At 40.6% G+C, this 20,372-nt stretch overlaps 1 protein-coding gene across 2 annotated transcripts in view; it reads right to left on the bottom strand.

The window, feature by feature from the left end:
- LOC119886401 (band 4.1-like protein 1) overlaps nt 1–20,372 on the bottom strand; it is an 81,034-nt gene that overhangs the window by 51,331 nt on the left and 9,331 nt on the right. The window contains exon 1 of one of the 2 annotated variants that reach the window (XM_038697104.1): nt 5,254–5,390. The exons of the other annotated variant lie outside the window; for it this stretch is intronic. Within the exon in view, the coding sequence (XP_038553032.1) occupies nt 5,254–5,278 (25 nt within the window). The 5' untranslated portion in view covers nt 5,279–5,390. Of the gene's footprint in view, nt 1–5,253; nt 5,391–20,372 lie in introns of those variants that run through there. 2 annotated transcript variants of the gene reach the window in all.

A 20,372-nucleotide genomic window follows, 5' to 3' on the forward strand; every position in this document is an offset into this window, starting at 1 on the left:
TCACTGACGTATTAAACAAGATGGCCCAGTAAATTGATGTTCATAAGCTAGTGTTCCTGTTGTTGGGCCAACAAACATTAGTAATTTTCAAAACTAAGCTAATCCTCCTCAGAGCTATCATACCTGAGGAATCCCAGACAGCAGAGTTTCAGCTGATGGGAAAATACTTTGACTGAGGTCACAAGTACATTAACAGCTGCTGTTCTGCTTAACGCAAGAGTTGGGAGGATAACTTTAAAAATGTAATCCAGCACAATTAAGAATTACTTGTTAAAAATTGTAAGTTGTTAAAGGATTATTCACAGATTTTGCTGAAATTTGATCATATTTGCTGGAGAAAATGTTTCCTGGTTTTCTAACTGATGTCCCCCTGCTGCTCTGCCTCAACTCTGTGTGATTTAGGAGTTTCCTGATAGACAGATAGATTTACTTGTTACTAAAGTAAGTTAACAGTTCACTGCTTATTGCTGCCATTATCTAATTAGCTCAGTTAGCCGTGCAACTACTGGTCAAATTAGTTGATTAGCTGAGATTAGCTGTTCTGGGAGCTCGGAGCACCAGGGGGAGTATTACAATGTATAGTGTGTATTTACACCTTTACTCAAGCAAGGGAGGTTTTCAGGCCAGGGGCTGGGGACCCCAGCAGGGAATGATGGCGGGGAGCGGAGCCTGATTGGGAATTGGAGTCGGGCAATCAGGCAACGAAACCGCGCTCAGCAGCCTCCTAGTGATGGTATGTGACATGATATAGAGTTTCTTGAAAGACATAAGATCATGATGGATAGCTTTTCTTCCTTTTTGCTAAACCACAAACTTTAATTGCTGTACACTGTACATCTGTCTGCATCTGTATCTAGTTAGCTCGGTTAGCAGTGCAGCTAGTGGTCCTAGTAGCTGACTCAGCCCCGGGGTGCCAAGAACTAAACCCGACAATAAAACCAGTACTCAGTACTGTATTCCCAGTGATCAAACTGGCCTCTGTCGAGCTCGGAGGCTGTGCTCGGTCCTGACGTGGTCACTCACTGGGAGCTGGAACCAGCATGCACATGACGGGGTCCTATAGTCCTATAGTCAACTAATTTCTGTCCCATTCTATGACATTTTGTCAGTGCTTACAATGACCAGTTTAAGCCAACTTTTGGCTGGCTAGTTGGCAAACGTTCACTGAGAGGGCTCTGCTGCTTCACTGTGGTGAATTATGCCAGCTAACTAGCTCATTAGCTAACAGTCACAATCTTAAAATGATAGATAAATATGGCCTTTGTTTTTTTTAAACGTCAAACACTGGCTGGCAAAATGTTAGAGAGGAAATATCACACCAACGGCAATGCTAGTTATGTTTGGCTACTCACCAAAATGTATCTTTGCCGTTTTCAGGCCACTGTGACAGGTATCAGTCCAATACTGGGACAGGTATCAGTCCGATACTTTGACATGTATCGGTCCGATACTGTGACAGATATCAGTCCGACACTTTGACAGGTATCAGTCCGACACTTTGACATGTATCAGTCCGACACTTTGACAGATATCAGTCCGACACTTTGACAGGTATCAGTCCGACACTTTGACAGGTATCAGTCCGACACTGAGACAGATATCAGTCCGACACTGAGACAGATATCAGTCCGACACTTTGACAGGTATCAGTCCGACACTGAGACAGATATCAGTCCGACACTTTGACATGTATCAGTCCGATACTGTGACATGTATCAGTCCGAAACTTTGACAGGTATCAGTCCGACACTGAGACAGATATCAGTCCGACACTTTGACAGGTATCAGTCCGACACTGAGACAGATATCAGTCCGACACTTTGACAGGTATCAGTCCGACACTTTGACAGGTATCAGTCCGACACTTTGACATGTATCAGTCCGATACTGTGACATGTATCAGTCCGACACTTTGACAGGTATCAGTCCGACACTTTGACAGGTATCAGTCCGATACTGTGACATGTATCAGTCCGACACTTTGACAGGTATCAGTCCGACACTTTGACAGGTATCAGTCCGACACTTTGACAGGTATCAGTCCGATACTGTGACAGGTATAAGCTTTGGTCAAAGAGTGCTTCAGCGGACCCTCGTTGACAATATACCAACCATCCCCTGCAATGGGGATGAAATGTAAAATGCTTTGTTTTTCCAGTGTCTTTTTAACAGTGCTGCGGTTTATAGGCTGGATGTGAACACTGTATCAATAAATTACAGCCGCCTCATTCTCAAACTTTAACTATTGATGATGGTTTAGCCTCTTGATGCTTTACCCAATTTCCTCCTAACTATTTTGGGGGAGGCTCAGTGAATGGAAGTGAAAAAATATGACATTACTTACTACATTGTTATTAGTTATCAAAAGGAGATCACATAGACTAGCCTAATCATGTGTGATTTGGTTAATGATGTAGTTCAGAGATACAGCAGTTTTGGGAAATGTTCCCCACTTACCCAAAATCAGAAAATATTAAATGCCTCAAAACAGAACTTTTTATGTAGTTGTTGTCTATATAACATAATCATGATCCCATAGGCTTCCAGGGGACCTATAATACGAAACAAGTTCAATATACCCAGGATATCTTTTCATCATCTGGCTTCAGTAAACCTAACAATCACGATCAGGTTAAGCGGTCACACGAAGCTGGTTATCACTATCTCAACCCAGGGTTTCCCAGTCCAGCCATGAGTGTGTTCACATAAAAGGCAAGGTTTGCAAACATGGACAAGTCTACTGGCAACAGAGTGGTATATTTTACAAAGAAGAGCAAACTATAATATTAGACAAATTAGAAAAAGTTCAACAGATAATCCAGGCAAAAAGCAACACAGCTGCAGCTGCCACGTGCAGAAAGACAGAAAATCGCAGACTTTGAAATGAATATGTTGCTATGATGTGTTCTTATATGGCAGTTTTAGCCTTATTCTTTAAGCTCAGCTGTGTGTTGGCATTTTGACATTAAAAGCCAAAAGGCACTAAATAAGTGATCGTTCAACTCACTCTGAAGAACTTCACTTCAACAACTCACTTCAAAAATCAGATTCATTTATTGAACAAACTCAAAAATGTTCCAAACATGGTTCTAGATTAACATCATTACGTAATGAAACGGAAAATCCATTCATGCCATAAAAAGTGCTCAAACTTTGGTCAAAAAACTCTATCTCAACATTTACTGAACTCTCATCCACATTACCTGCGTTCAAATGGGGTGCTACATGATCAGTCAAATGCGACCTAATACACAAATTCATGTTAAATATAATTTGATATGAAAATATATGCTCATTACATTTGGGATAATAAGAAAAGAAATAAAAACAAAACCATTTCTTTGGCATGCTGTTTGAAACAGGCTTGGGAGCAAATAAAAAATAAAAATATAATTCAAAGCAGTAAGTATGGTTTGGTGTAGTAGCCTAAAAGGCTTTAGTGCTGAGTCTCCATTGTAGGTGATGTCAGTGTGCAGTGTATCTCCACATCACCCACAGTAGCCTATAAAATAGTCTGCGGGATTTTCTCCAGACGGTTATGTCATTTTCCAAGAAAATTGATTGGTCAGCAGGCTGTGTTTTAATAGCACTGATCTTTTATCTTCATCACATCCTTCTATGGAGCAGTTTAGCTGTTCAGCATAAATTACCATGGGTTACACAGAGTTAAATCTGATGTTACGTAGTACAGGCCCCAGGAATTGAGAGAATCAAAGCAAGTAAACTAATAGGGGTGAAGGGAAGCCTTTACCCAAGGTTTGTCTAAGAGGAGGCACACCGTCCAAGACTTTGTTAACCCCAGATCTACAGCATTCTGCTGTACAAGAGCAATTCAGAAGTCCTGAGATGCTGATTATAGTCACATCAAATAGTTTCTAGTACCTCATGTTTCTTTAGCAATCTGTACATCTTAACTCTATCCATAGGAAACACTAGATGAAATGACACACAGATAAATGTTATCTTTTTTACAAAAAGAGAGCAAAAAGTTGCGCTCTGTGTTCAGTATACAAGGAGCCACTCAAGTGCAGACGTATGTTTTCCTGCCACTTGATAAAGAAAGCATCGTAGTTCTTCTCTCTGTCGTGTTTTCACCAGAGATATATATTTCCCCTCAATATTCTGTGATACACAACACTTTGAAATTTCATTTTATTAAAGTGATCTTTAAAGATGTATTTTTACATTTATGAATAATAATTGGTTTGAATGTACAAGACATTGCACAGAAATAATTTGAATACATTATTTCTAAGGAAGCAAGAGTGCTTTTTAAATTACGTGGCTATTAGCCACTAATCCTACTCTAAGGGTGCAAGTATTATTTCCAAAGTCTAATTATAATCTTTTTAGTATTTTGACAGGAAAGAAAAGAAAAATAAAAAATCCTCCTGTTTGAGGAACAGTCAAGCAGAAATTGTTTGGTATTATGCTTGATGACAAAACAACTTAAACATTAATTGATTAGCAAATTTGTCATTCAATTAATTTTCTGCTGCTGCAGGGATAGAGCAGACGAGGTTCTGTTGTGTTTCATGGCTGACTAACTCTGCATTTTGGGATTTTCTCAACACAGCCTCTGAGATGCAAAACAAAGGGTATTGTATAAAAGGGGGGGGGGACTGTTCCACATCTCATTGCTTCACTAATGAAAAGTAGTTAAAAGGACACAACACTCCAAAGAATTGTGTTTTAAATGTGCTGGATTGAAAAAACAGTATGTGCCAATGTTGGTGAAAGAACAACGTGTTTCTTCATGGTTAGTGAGTTTTGAATCTGACCCTCACATAACCAACATTTTGACAATACGATTTAATATTGTTCTGGTGAAATATTGAAATCAAACCACCTGTGATTCAAACAGATTTCTTGAAAAAGGTTCATGCACCAATTGAACCCCAGCAAATGAACCACAACACTATGCCCAAATTAAATTGCAGAATCAATGAAACTTAACACCTTGGCTGGCACTTGAATAATTTTTTTGTTCTGCTTTAGGCCTGAGGCATCCTTGATTCCACAAATAAAATTTTACTGCAGAAAATTTGAGTGACAGAGTCGTCCTTGGGCAAGCGGTGGGACATTTACTAAGATTAATGATTCTGTTTTTATTGACCGTTATGATCTGCAGTTTTAGACTTTCACACACCGAACTCTACAGCCTGACAAGTTCAGACAGAACAGGCAGAATTCCCACTAAGTCAGATCCCAATCCCTTTACTGAGAATTTCCGAGCCATCTTAAGTAGCCTACCTGCATTCACCACCGAGACAGGCATAACATGCTCTTCTGACCAAGTGCCAAACAGCTTCTTTCCAAATAATCCTGTGCTATTCAGACCATACAGTACTCTGCCATTGCCTCGTGTTGTTGTTGTGTCACACTTTACGGCATCAGGATGAGACAACTTTCCGAACGTAAACCCAGAGGACGAAATAGTCCATGGGCTGACACTGTTCTGCAGTTATGTTTAGTTACACTGGAATTTGACTGGAGTTCCCACTCGGATACCCAGCACACTCCTCACTGCCTACATGAACATGGCTTCCTACTGGGAAATTACACATGGGAGTTTTTCAAGCACAGGCACACACACACACGCACACACACACGCACACACATCAGTGAGAGCCCACACACTTGGAGTGAGATGACCTTGTTCCTGCAGATTACACACACAGGCGAACACACTCACACATCATCTACTGCATTGTGTTTTTATGAAGGCACAAATGCACATCAAATCTCTGCTATCCTCCCACTATGTGCATGCCAAGAGCCACTGCGGCGCAGGAAACATACTGCATCAGTATGTGTGTGTGCGCGTATGTGTGTGTGTGTTGGAGGGTTGGGGAGTGAACTTCTTGTTAAGCAGCCCAGTCTTCCTTCCTGATGTGATTTGCAATGAGTGACAAGTCCCGTATGAAAAAGCCAATAATTAAAATATACCCAGAAGAGTACTATATAATAGCACAATATAAAGCATACGTAACATAACATAAAACATATAATACTAAGTAGATATACACCTTAAAGATAAAATAAGTAATTGCATTTTTCACAGATGCAGTGTGGTATACAATGAGATAGGCATGAGCAATTTGTGGGACTCATCTCATTGCAATTTGAATGGCTTCATTTCAATAAATTAAACTCCAGTCTTATTTTCACCATCTAAAATCACAAACTTATCTTGTTTTTACGGCAAAATGACTGTAGTTGATGAGGAAAGATCTTTTTTTCAAACAACTTAGCGTGGGAAAAGTCAAATTCTAAATAACCAGCTAGTGTTCTACAGAAAAAATGCCAAATGGAGCTCAAACTGATATTACAGGGAAATATAAATATAAATATAAATATAAAGTACTTTGTAAGTAAGTTTGACTGGGAGATTACATCTGCTGTTCACTGTACACCAGCGTTGGCCATTAACTTATAAACAACTAGTTAGCTGCTAGCTAGCTGTCTGAAAAAGATATGATGTGATGAGCTCATACTAGGTAGTTTATCTTGAGAAAGACACAGCCATCTGTGTCATTTTGAGCAACAAAAACACACAGTCCACTCTATCTTTTAAAGCACCTAAATGAAACATGCTTCTTTCTCTATAAAAACCATCTTTAGTGGGAAAGTACTACAGACACTAGCACACACGGTGCATGAACTGAACGTTTCATTTTGTTGTTTAGTAAACTCACAGAAGAAGTCATGTTAATTAGCCACAGCTTGTTAAGACATTGCCGGTAATGTATGTGAGGTATACTTAAATTGTGGCTCTTGCTTCAAATTGCAATTTAAATAAAATCGATAAAACGTTCAACCTTACTACTTACACGACTTCAGTGTGACAGCTTGCAACAGCTATAATCGATAACAATGCATACCAACTTTACCCTTTATTCAGGATTCTCCCAAACATCAAGGCCACCTTACTTTGAATAATCGTCATGAACGGATTCAAGTTTAGGATGTTTGTCTGACGTCACCTAAGTCACCAGATTGTAAGAAAAACTACACACACACACACACACACACAACTGACACATTGAATCTGAAGCTAACATCCGCTTTCAGGAGCTTTATAGAGCATTTCAGCTCGCTGTTTAGCTGCCCTTCACTGTTTTGGGTCATCTCAACGCTCTCACAGTGTGGTTTTCAAACGTAGCAGGCAGCTGTTTTAAGCCAGAAAAGCTCTAAAAACCTACAGTACACTACCTGCTCAGCACCAAATGGCAGACAGACACAGTTAGAGACTAGCTGGTGAACATGGAGCACGTTGGTGAAGACCTAAAGGAGAGTGAATATAGGACTTACATTACCAGAAACAGAAACACAAGTAAAACTGAAAGTAAATGTTGCTCTGTAACTGCTGGATGGTTAAGCAAGTATTTGCTAAGAACTTATAAGGTCAATGCTGTGTTCTCAACATGTTTCCAAGACCCCCGAGTGGCCAAAAAAATCAATGAATGCAGGTTTAAGGTCCTCAAATAAGGCAACACAAACATCACACACAAAAATGGCAAACCTAACATTCTAAATTCTTGATAGTAGGAGAAAAGTCTGAACAATCTTTCTAACATGCTGCTCAGGGATTATTTTAAACAAAGATAATTTCTGGACTCTCAGCTCTACAGCCTAAAACACACGTTCTGGGCTGCTGCCTACAGAAGCCAAAAAACACACTCTGTTCAATTAGGCTGACCTGCATATGGGTGTTAGGTGGGCGCTCTGTCTCTAAATCACCAAAAACCTCAGTCTGACATTTGTGTGTGTGTGTGTGTGTGTGTGTATGTGTGTGTCTCACCCTGTTCTTTTCTTGCACTGTCTCCTCAGGGACCCCCCCCCCACCCTCCCACCCCTTCCCCCGGATCAATGGCAGAAAGCATTACACGTAATCTCCTGTTTAATATGCTTGTCATTAGCCCTTGTTATAATTGAAACCTTTAGTAAAAAACGTGCCAGTTATAAAATCTATCAATCTGTGCCAAACAAGGGCTGACCTGGAACCTGAGTGGATGAATAATTAAGGAGGAGTGGAGGATCTGAGTGCTGCAAGCACACTACTCATAATTCCTCTCGATTACCAAACCATCTAAATTATCTACAATAATACTTGCCGGCAAAAGCAGCTACTTATCATGTGATGCGACTTTTTCAGTTTAAGTCCCTTATGTGTGCAGTGATGTTTTATATTCATGCTACTGTTTGCTTCTGCTTATTAGGAGCTATCAGAGGATATTCAGATAAGCAGCTTCTTTGCTGGTTAGGATTCCCCTGAGTAGGATGCAACTCTTATCAGATGAACCGAGTCACCAATTGATGTATCAAGATTTCTAGCCGCCATGGAAAGGTTTCCAATATGGGCCTTTGTGGAAGGACACTCACACTTTATGAGGAATTTATAAATGTATAAATATCAAATGTTAATTAGTCATTAATAATAGGTTTATTGTCACACATGCACAAGTACACAAGTAATGGATAATAAACCAAGTTCTGCAGTTATATAAAAAATAAATAGTTGTTCAAATGCCCTGCAGCACTATTCCAGAAGGTCGTACGTCAAATGGAGGGTCCTACCTGATGAATGAAAAAACGAATCCCTCGCCACAAATTTTCTAAGTGAATAATTAGCTTTTAGCGATGAAGCTCCACTTACTGGTGACTGAGAGTGCAGCTGTCAGCTCAGCTGGGATAAAAAGCATGTTAATATAATGGGCACTGCACTAGTACAACTGAATTGAAGTACTGAACGTCGTGTGTGAATGTTGATGCGTTACCTTACTGTTCTGCGTTACGGAAGTCTATTTGAATGGCGATGCCACTACTTAGCTCAGGAAATAAATGAACTAAATAGTGAGTGATTGCAAATCTTAGAACTGAATGAAGTGATTAGAACCAGCAGAGAGATTTGTGATTTCCACCTCTACTCATGAACTAAAGAGTTAAAAGGCCAAAGTGTCCTGTTAGAACCCAAAACATGTTCTCAATAATGGCTTACAACTAAAAGTTAACAAACTAAACTTATAATCACTTTATAAAGGTGTCTTATAACAAACTGGCTTCAGCTCCCGGTTAATCCAGCAATGACTTCATCGCTAAATGATGGCATATGCAAGAAACGGAAAGATGGTGGCGACAACAATTTATTGACGCTAGCACTTGTCTTTCATCACAGACATGTGGCTCTTGAACCATGGCTATTTTCCATGGGTGCCATGCTCCGTTGACATTTTAAAAAAACTGAGCTGAAAAACGTACACCTGCCAGACAATTAAAGGGTAGCCTTGCTAATTTACAGTTAGCGTAAATAGTTATGATTAATATTGCACTACTAGGCGTACGGTCGTATTAAAGTTTGCATGACTGCAGATTCTTTTTTAAGACATTTGGGACACAAGATGAAAATGTGTCCAACAAGCACAATCATTGTGCTACTCGCTTGTATGCGGGCTCAGTCCATGACCTTGTATTCATGCTCATCGCTATCAGACACTTTAACACAGCAGCAGGCAGGACACCGGCGAACAAAAGCTGACTGTAAGTCAGCTGGACATCATACAGTGAGGAGAGGCAGCAGCATACCAAAACAAAAACACCTTTCAGTTCTCTCCTTCTTCCTTTCATGGGATAGCTGGCAGCCAGCCGCCTTGAAATAAGAGAGGCTGAATGTGCTGACCCAGCACTCTGTAGGTAAATGGCCTTGCGGAGAGTACTGAGTGTTAGTGGATGCTCTCACTCTCTCTTACACATACACAAACACGCTCTCCTTTGCAAACAAAACAATGCTCAATACCGGGTCCTTGAGTATTTGCCATGGATTACTGAGACTGGCTGAGATGCAAATATAATCAAGTGGACATTTTTCCCAAAACCATGTTTTTTGCCAGCCCTCTCTCCTGCCGCTGTGATGGAAAAAAAGAGTCTAAGCTGCATGACTAGTATATAAATTAGGGTTAGACCAATACAACAGTGTGTCATTATGACTGGTCTTTTAATATAAACTAAAAAGAGTTCAGTCAGGACCACTTTAGTAAAAGAAACTTTTATCCATCTGCAGTAGTTATGTTTGGTGGTATGGCTCTGTTCTGGGACTTCCCTGCCCTTCCACGTGCCTACATGGAAAGCCCAAGGCAGGGAGAGCCCCCACCCCAGGGTACAGAACAAAGCAGGCATCAATGACAACACAAATGACAATGGTTAGTCAGACACAGCATGAAAGGAGTAGCTGAGGTGGCGGTGGGTTGCAAGAATAGGCAGGCAAAGATGGAAACAGCTGAGCCATCAGCTGATTGGCTGCCATCAGCTGATGTAGCTGGGGTTGTAAGCTGAGCTTGACAGCTTGAACGAGATATGTTTTTATGTTGAAAAAAAGATTTTGCTCTGTTTTTCTGAATTCTGAGAGCAGAATCTTTTTCACCATAAAAACATATTTTGTAATTCTGAGATAATTAACTTCAGAAAAACAGAGCATCATTTTTTCTAACGTGGATGCATTGCGCTTCCGTAGAGTTTAAACCTGGGGAAAGGTTGGCAGTCTGTAAAACATGCAAAGAAACCTGCCTTAATCCAACTTAAAGGACTGCCTACCCATTGTTTCAGTTTTATTAGTGTTAGTATCACAAGATTTTCCTGTAAGACCAGAATAGCAGCGTGCAGTCAATACACAATCCTTGTTATATAATAACCACAATTTCAATACTACTTTGAAGGCAAAGTGAAACACGCAATGCAATACTGACTTTCAAGTCTAATATTTTACAGATAGTGCTCCACAAGTTTAAGTTTCATTTCAAAATCACACCCCGAGGCTTCAAGGTGAATATGTAAAGACTGGAAGAGGCAAAGAAGATTTCATTCAGGCTCTGGACAGAGGCTTCCAATACTGTGTGCAAAAAAGAAGGCAAGGAGCTGAAAACTTGAAATCAAGAACTGTAGATGCTCCTGTCTCTTTAAGTCCCCCCTCTCAAAGCCCACTGTCTTCTGATTGGCCAAGACCTGAAGCATGTTACCAGGCTGCTGTTGTCGCTGAGCGGTACAGACAGACTGAGCGTATATAATAATAATGACCGTATATAGAAAACCAGCTCTGTCTGGCTCCGTAGGTCGTAGGACGTAGCCGTTGGTAGAAAAAGCAGTTCAGAACTGGAGGAAACACTCACAGGGATTTCTTTGAAATACTTTAACCTCATTTTCTGAAGCTTTGGCCATGTTTAACATGAACATCCAACATTAACATTGTAGATAAGTCATAAAATGTGGAAAAGCATAATAGGTCTCCTTTAAGATGGAGTTCCTCCCTTAGTCAAGATACAGAAAATGCTAAGTACAAAAATGCCTTGACTGCACCGAAATCAATTGAAAACCCCTATATTGCCCTTTATCCAATGATGTTTCACCGAGAGCCTCTGAAGAGAAGCCTCTATTTTTACAGGAACGTGCTATGGTCACATTCGCACAGTTACACACATTCACACCTGGAAGCTGCGCCGTGGAATCACATTCTGATCTGCTGGCCACTGAGCAGCTCCACTGGAGCAGTAGGGGTTACGGGTGGTAATGAGGGAAGGGCAGCCCAGCCCAGATTTATCCTGTCGGTCCAGGCACTCACTTGCTGTGTAGCACAGTAGAGTAGCAGTTGCCCTGCAAACAATTGCTTATTTACACATCCAGCATACACGGACAATCATTTGCATTAATTTGGAGTCATGTTTATGGTCACCTGGTGAATCTAAATCCAATATTCACTCTCCCCTCAGCTCTTTGCTGGTTCACTGAATAAACTGCTTAGTTGCTTCACTATGTTCACCAGTTAGTCGCTTAGTTTGTCTGTCTGCTCTTTGGTGCTAAGCAGGCAGTATACAGTGGGTTTATCAGAGCATTTTAGCTGAGTTCATGAGCAGTGAGACTGAACCAAAACAGTAAATTTGCAAGCTTTAAAACAAAAACAGTAAACTAAGAGATGCTAAAACAGTACATAGAGCTAAGTGGAAAAGCAACCCCTTTTACATTACACATGATGTATTGATTGATGCAGATTCAATTTTTTTTATTGACCGGTAAGTCTGGCTATCACATACCACGAAGCCTCACTGATCTAATTCTGGCTTTCTGGCTCCAATATTTCCCCATCAGAAACTTACATGAGAGCTGAAACAAAGAATGTCCAAGTATATCTTGTGTCCAAGTTGGGCCTTGAATAACATTAGGTATCATGGAGATGCTTACAGCAACATCAGATCTACCATGCAGTATTTCCTTGCTCCTTTATGGTATCATAGAAAAACAGACCTTATAGTTTCTGCTGTTATCAGTGTCAAAATGATGGTATGACATCTCCTTGCATCATTCTTGTCATCTTTAGGCGTGTAAGAGACACTGATAATAAATAATTAACTTGGCAGCATGTGGGTTTAGTGGTTAACCCTGCTCCTGTCTTGATTGGTATGATCTGGCTGCGTCTGTGCAGGTCTCCTCTGGCTGCTCTGGTTTCCTCCCATACCAAAAGTCATACGTGTTTGATTTTAAAAATACTCCTGACATTGCTATTGGCTTATGCACTGAATTGGACTTCATCCTCTGGCCCTGGAGAATGGCTGACCTCTGCTCCTAAGAAGTAAGGGTGGGTCAAATGCAGAGGACAAAGAAGTATAAGTTAACTTTATTTAACTGGCAAATAACATGGGCTCCCAGCCTTCAGCTCAGTCTGACCTTAATAAGCAGCTCTGACGTATAAATGATGGCTCCACTGACAATTTGATGCAGATGAGAAGCTTGCACACTCCTGGCTGTTGAAGAGGTATTGTTATAACCTTGAGAAGATGTTTAAATTGAGATTCTATCAAATATGAAGTGTGAAGGATGACTCAGTGGCAGACATCTGCGATTGATGCAGTGTGATAAAAAGCCTTGTTCTGAATCTGACATTGATCTTGACTCTGCTTCTTGCTCTCGACTGCTGCTGAAGTCTGTTCAGCTGGGTAAACAAAAAGAGATGGCTAATAACCTGCCGCCCTGTTTGTCCCCTCCAAGTCTGACAAAGATACCAATGTCACATCAATACAAGAATCATAGAAGGTTAGACGGGTGACCGAAGTGCAATACTGCCTAGACAGAGAATGGAGTGGAAAGACAGGAGGAAGGGAGGGATGAATACTGAGAGACAAAAGAGACAAAAAAGTGGCTAGATTAAGTATTCTCCAGAAAAATGGAGTGCAAACTGCCTGGTCCCCTTCAAATAGAGTACGTGTTTTTGGGTAGTAGCTGTTATTCTAAGGATACAATCTTGATTTTAGGTGGTATTTTAATATTCAGCATTCATTTATATGGTATTTTATTTTATTTTACTACTTGCCTACCTCAGGCATGAGTGAAACCGCAAATACAAGAGCCATACCGGCTCGGACGTCACCCAGGTCAACAAGGAACCAGGGCAACCTGATGACTAATGGGCTACTGGAACAAGACATTCATGGACTAGAGCAGAAAATATGAATCCGATGCAATGCTACTATATAAGCAATCCCGGTGGCAGGGGTTAAATGCAGAGACTATATATAGGGATGCTTCGAAACACTGACAAAGAAACAACTCCTAGCTCAGTGTTCTAACATCCGCAAACGGCAACTCCTATCACAACTAGAGATTGATGAGCTACAACAAATATGCTACGACAGGTCAGCGGGGAGATGCCATCATCCCCACACTCAGAGATTGGGTCCCAAGCCCCAATAACAAAAAGCCCTTACGGCACAGAATCACTCAACATAACCAAGCTGGACCCCCAAGTACAAAGTACTCCCTGAAAGTCTGTGCGAAGATGTGAATGCACACCACGAGCCACAAAGAGCATGAAAGAGTGGCTGCACAAATGAACCAACTGCTGTGATGGATGGGACCCACCCAGAATGGTTAACCCAACTACAGGCCTCTGCACAAGCTGTCAGGCATCATGGCGGTTAAAGATGAGTAGGCACATGGCTCAATACATGGACAGGGGCCAGAAGGGAATGGGCAGTAATACCAGGAGCCAAGCACCAGTTACTGGTTGATAGAGCTGTCACTCGAGACTGCAAGACCAGGCAGACCAATCTGTGCACCGCCTGGATTGACTACAAGAAAGCCACATACATGGATGATGAGAACGATGTGTAGCATGTCCATACTGACATTAATAGCAGCTTAGAAGCAGCTAAAGCGGGCGACCCAGACCAGGCGTTTAATGGAGACCTGCGTTTATTTGTCAAAATGTGTTCCCACACCAGGCCAGTAAACAGGGTAGGCAGCTATTTTGGACTCGGTTATTAATTGAAGTTTTACGGTATTTAACTAAAAGTCAAAATAACTCAACATTTTCTTGGTTTCACATTAGCCTTGAACGCCATTCTCCTTTGTTAAAGTAGAGGGCACAGCCACAGTTAACGTAAACATGTCCCATAATGACGTGTTTGAAGAAACAACCTATATGGTCGTTTTTCTTTTGAGGACAGGCTGTAAAAAAAAATGTTCATTACTTTATTTAGAGGACTTGTTGGTCTTATTCTAAACTGCTAATGTTTTGACTGAAAATAACTTTTTGGTGCATGTTGTAATGATGTGGTTTCCAGATAATTATATGAATTAGGTGAATGGCTTAATTCTGCACTGAACACTGCTCAAAGGAAAAAAACAGAACAAATCAACATTAATAAACTGCTGCGCTTTCCCTCATTCACCAATCATATGAATGACAACACTTAATGTTCTAAAGCCATGTACTTTCCATCTCCCAACATTAAATATTCATACAAACACAACAAACCCACACTGGACAGGAATTGTTATAAAACATAAGTATGAAATGACGCTGCACTGTCTGATGCAAGTGAAATGTCACATAGCCTATCCAGATTGGATTGTTGAAAAATCCATCATGAAACGACCGCATCAAGAGGAACCAGAAACTAGTGAAAATGCAAAAGTGGAGGCAATTTCTGTTGTGAATCTGACGTGAGCAGCCACAGGTAGTCAGCAGCACCACAGTGTGACGTGGCAGGGTCTGTGGGAGCTTAAGGTAAAAACACAATACAAGACGATAGGGGTTGGACAGAATGTTCTATTGGTAGTCTGCTTGCTGTTAATTCTCCGGAGTGAGTCTGTTTCCAGTCTACAGTCCAGCCTGACGATAGGATGTGAATATGAAATACTTTTACATAAACATCCTGATGAAATCCATCTCTGTGTTTTACCCAGCATCACTAATAGGACATGTTTAATGTTTGAAGACGCAGAGAAGCTAAATATGAATAATTCAAATTAAGAAGGATTTCTTCAATAAAAACAAACATGAAGTATTATAATATAAATGTATTAAATATGAGTTACAAATATAGTTTTCATGGTGTTAGAGGATTGAGACAAAGCAACACAGAGAAGTGAATGATGATGGCCCTGCCTTGCTTTACCATTCCATGTACATTTGTTATTGTGTTCATGGGGCTGTGGTGAGCGCGTATCGATCCCAGTGAAATGTCAAATGTGTCATTGAAACAGTGTTGGAGTTATCTAATTTGCTTTGTTTGTTTATCTGATTGTAATGGCAGCATGCAGCCCATCTTGGCTGAGACTATGTGGAGGCGGATGGAAGAGCAACTGTATATAGTCGGGAGATTACTGACGAGATCCTCGTTTTGCAAAAATAAACATTTGCCCATTTCCAGCTTCAAAATTCACATCTGTCTGGTGTTCTTAAAGAAAGTCCTCATTTTGATGAAAGTGCAGAAGTGTTTCTGGTGAAAATGCACAGATATGGAAACAAAAATATTGTCTGAAAGAAAATTAATAAGCATATTTCCTAAATTGTGAAATTATTTTTTAACATCCAGTGAAACACATACGCTGCCCTTCAGTTTTCAGTCTTAATCCAGATGGCAGACGTCCCTGCCGGAATTATGAGTGGCTGTGTGTAGCTACAATTCAGACAGGCCATGAAAATAATCAGTAAATCTCAGACTTCCAGAAGCTAAAATACAAGTGGTGTCAAAAACACACTTTATAAGCAAAATTAAAATGGTGCGCAGCAATGATTCAGGTGTGGAGACACAATGAAATTAGCTCTCAGGCAAAAATGTTAAAGGTGGTATTATGCTCATTTTCAGGTTCAAAATCCTATTTAGGGGTTGTACCAGAACAGGTTTACATGGTTTTGTCATACTGCACATTGCTGCAGCTCCTCTTTTCACCCTGTGTTGAACGCTTCATTTTATCTACGGAGTGATACATCTTGTCTCTAAATGATCTGTGTTAGGAGTTGCACATGTGCAGTTGCTAGCTGAGGACTGCTAGCCAATCAGAAGCAGAGTACGGCGGGTCAGTGAGAAGCCAGTAAACAGCTTCGGTTCAGTTGGACATGTTGCCGACCAGCTTGGCAACATAGACTGGAGCAAGAGTTTCAGAGTGGTGAGTTATTAATCTGTAACAAAAGTATCTTTCATCCAGAAAGTTTTAACTGAGCTCTGTCTCTACATCACAGGAACAACTTTATGTCCATTGACTGCCTGGAGGGTCGCTAGTGTTTAGAAGGGAGAGGGGAGGTGTGTGCTACAGCTAGGTTTTTTTCCACCGGTGTTTTTGAGGGCGTGTCGGACTAGCCGCTTGGCGAGCGTTATATGAGGCGCATTTAGCTTTCATCCCTGTGACGTCACAGGGATGAAAGGGAAACAGCTGGACTACAAACGAGCTGTTTTCAGGCAGTTCAGAGCAGAGCTTTCTGTGGGAGATGAGAACTGCCTTTGGGCTGGACTTTCGGCTTTTTCACTTTGCAAACCTGTTACATGCACAAAAAAGGTATATAACTCAATAAATGAGAGGTAATGAGAGAGATAATACCACCTCTTTAAGCGACGAGAAGCACTGACTTATCTACCCTTAAACACAGTTCATCTCTATCACCAAATATTATCCTGGGCTGCTTTTGGTGTGAAAGATGCTGCAAATAGGAAGCTGCCAAATTAAATCAAACAAATTTACTTCCAATGTGTTTCATTTTGTGTAAACCCTGTCCAGTGGGAAGTTCTATTTTTGGGGGGATTCGATTCACACATGACTTATTCTATTTATATACATTTAAATGTTCAGTGTGTAAGATTTAGTGACATCTAGTGGTGACGGCTGTGAATCGCAACCAACTTTCCAGTCTACCACTGTCCCCTACCCTTTAAAGAGCGTAGGACAGCTATAATGGCTGACACAGTACAAAATGTGTCTCTTCTGAGACAACAGAGGGTGGCCAGCCAAGAAATTAGGTTTCTTTAGGTAAATACATAAATAAATTATATTTACTTAATTTTTCAGTAAAACCATATGTTACTGTCACTGTTTCTGCACCACAGTCCATTATAAACCACACATTAGATAAAGTTTATACAAACATTGGCAAGAGAAACACATTCATTCTCTCTATGATTATGGACGCTCGCCAAAACTGCCCGCCAACAATAATATCTGGCCCGCTGACAGATTATGGTGCTTTGATAGCGGCAAAAAATATAAATAAATAAATACTTTGATAGCAGTGCTGAAAAAGATTTCAGTCATGACAGCAACAGTTACTCACATAATCATTTATCATCATAATGTGGGGTTTTGCCCACAAAATAAAAGCACGAGAAGCTGTTTACTGTAAAGCAGTATTTGGAGTTGAAATGAGCTTTTACTTTGAACAGTTCTGAACGACATTAAAAGAGTCTGTAGCTTGCTTGACACACCTCTGAAAGAGCCGTCAGAAAACGTGATTCCCCTAAATGTCCTCTTCCTGGGGAAATGAAAAAGCATCCGTAGGTTGATGGATGCGGATCAAACACCAAAACACAAACAGTGCAGCCCATGCCGTAATGTGAGCCTGAAAAACATTTGCTGTAGAATCCACTTGTTGAAGAGAAAGGTGGGACCAAACCCTCAACCCTAGGGTTGCAAGTCCTCACTTTACTGACTGAACTAACCAAACAACATGTCAACAAAAGTCAGTATTATGGCTTATATCCTCAACCACCATCTAAGGGTTGAAAATATTGCTCCGATGCAAAACTTATTTGCAGACGCCTGCAGTATATTTTTATTACTTCTTCTAATGTACGTATCCAACATAATGATAACTGTCTGCACTGCCTGAACTCTACCAGAAGCAGAACAAGAAGAATGTAGTGACAAAACGTGCTCTGTAGCAGCTACAGTAGAAACATGCCGTCGCAACGTGGCGACGTCCATGGAAGGGGGGACCCGCGATTATGTAGATATAAATGGCTCATTCTAAGGTAATAAAAAACACACTGGACCTTTAAAGCACCAAATGTAAAAAGAGCTACTGCCTGCAACCAAAGAACAACTGAATATATACATAATTCCAGCGATGTTGTGACAGTGCACCATTTCACGCCCACATTTTCCTATCTGTTATGCAACATTTGCAAATGCAAACCACTTTGCTGTGAGAGCTTCCCACTGTGTTGAGAGAAATAAATATGGGAGAAAACAATAACTTCAAGAATTCGGAGACTTTTGTTGTTCATGGAGTTCATATTCTTCCACAGAAATCGTTTCATACAATCGTCTCTAGTCATCTTGTCAAGCAAGTACAAGGTCAGAATAAAACACCTGCAAACCACTACAATAAACTGAAAAGGGGTGGATGCTCTTTTCCTGCGCAGTTCATCTTGAAACATTTAAAATTTTATTAGTATCCAGTACTATGGTTTTATTTTGTTTCATTCTAAAATTATTAAATGCCAGAAAGAGCTGAAAGGGTGGCATCATTTCCATAAAATAAACAAATCTGTATCATTACTACATGACTTCTTTCCATTTCTTTATTGTAGCCCTTTTTCTAAGGTTGCCACTGCGCTCTGACCAGCTGGTGCGTTACCCTAGATGCATGTATCTGCAGGCACGAATAAAAGAAGGGAGGGTCGCACTGAGAAGTATATAATTCTTAATGTTAATTTTACCCTGAAATGTACTTGAGGACAGCAATACTGTGTTGTGAAGGCCCTCTGCTGATTATTTCAGAAAAAAAAATTATAATTCCTTACAGTCTTGCCTTCCTCCAAGTGTATATAATATATTTTTCAGGTTCTTATCATGTGTCTTGTTTGTCAGTCTCTGTGTATTAAAAAAAATATTTACTCATATTCTTTGTTTTATGGCGCTGATGAGTATTTATTTTCATTGACTACACAATTTTAACGTATATTCTCATCAGGGTTAGGACGATTAATTTAAAAATGTCATCTGTCCAATAAGTAATTGTAATTAGTAACGTAATCCAAGAACCACAAAATAAAAGTAACTTACTTTTGGATTACTTCAATGCCAAACACGCAATTAAATGTTGTTTTGTAGGTATTCTTGATGACATTTTAGTGTGTGTCATTTCCTGGAAAAGGATTTTAAAATGTTGATGAATCATCCTGCACTGGGAGCCTGCATTAATTTAGTCTCCAATGAAAAGCTTTCTTAATTTTTAAGATGCTGCAGAAAAATTGTGTCTCTGGGACAGGCACCACTGATTACTGTACAAAAGCACAACTTTATTCACTGATTTTACTGAAACTGGAAAATATAATCTGGTTTTCTCTCTGATGTTCCCCCACTGCTCTGCCCCAACTGTGTGATTTACGAGTTCCCTGATGGACAGATGGCTTTACTTATTGCTGTATAGCAAGTTAGCTAACTGCTGCTAACTAGCTGTCATTATCTAATTAGCTCAGGTAGCCTGCAGCTACTGTTCAAATTAGCTTACTTTGCCCATACTGGGAACTCGGAACACCGGGTGTGTGTTTAGGTTTAAACCTTTTCTCAAACAGTGGAGGTTTTCAGGCCAGTGGCAAGGGTACCCGGTGGGGAATGATTGCTGGGAGCAGTGCAGTGGCGAGCGTGCAACAAAACTGCGATCAGCAGCCTCCAAGTGAACACGGCATGAACAGGACTGGACACAGTCTCAATAGTTGACTCAGTTCCGGGGTGACAAGAGCCCAACTGGCAAGAAAACCACCTTTGTACTGTATTCCCAGTGGTCAAACTGGCCTCCGTCGATCTCGGAGGCTGTGCTCGGTCCCGGGTCCGAGTGCTGTGTTCACTCACTGGGAGTCTGCATTTTGTCTGTTTTCTGAACTAGGAATTAAATTGCATGTAAAGTAGCAGTGAAGCAATGAAGTTAGCACTTAGAGTTGTAACCGTTTACATCAGCGACACACTAAATTGGGGGGTGTAGATGTGGATTATATTGTATTGATGGTCACTGAACAGTACCGCCTTCCTCTAGTTCCTCACTCCACTGGAGTTATTCACCTGCAGTGGTGATGTTGCAGTAAGGTGACCAGTGTGGACTTTTGTACCAC

This window comes from Micropterus salmoides, unplaced genomic scaffold, assembly GCF_014851395.1.
Source record: "Micropterus salmoides isolate LMB-PRFRI ecotype aquatic unplaced genomic scaffold, ASM1485139v1 Ms_hic_scaffold_4, whole genome shotgun sequence".
NCBI classification, from domain to species: Eukaryota; Metazoa; Chordata; class Actinopteri; order Centrarchiformes; family Centrarchidae; genus Micropterus; species Micropterus salmoides.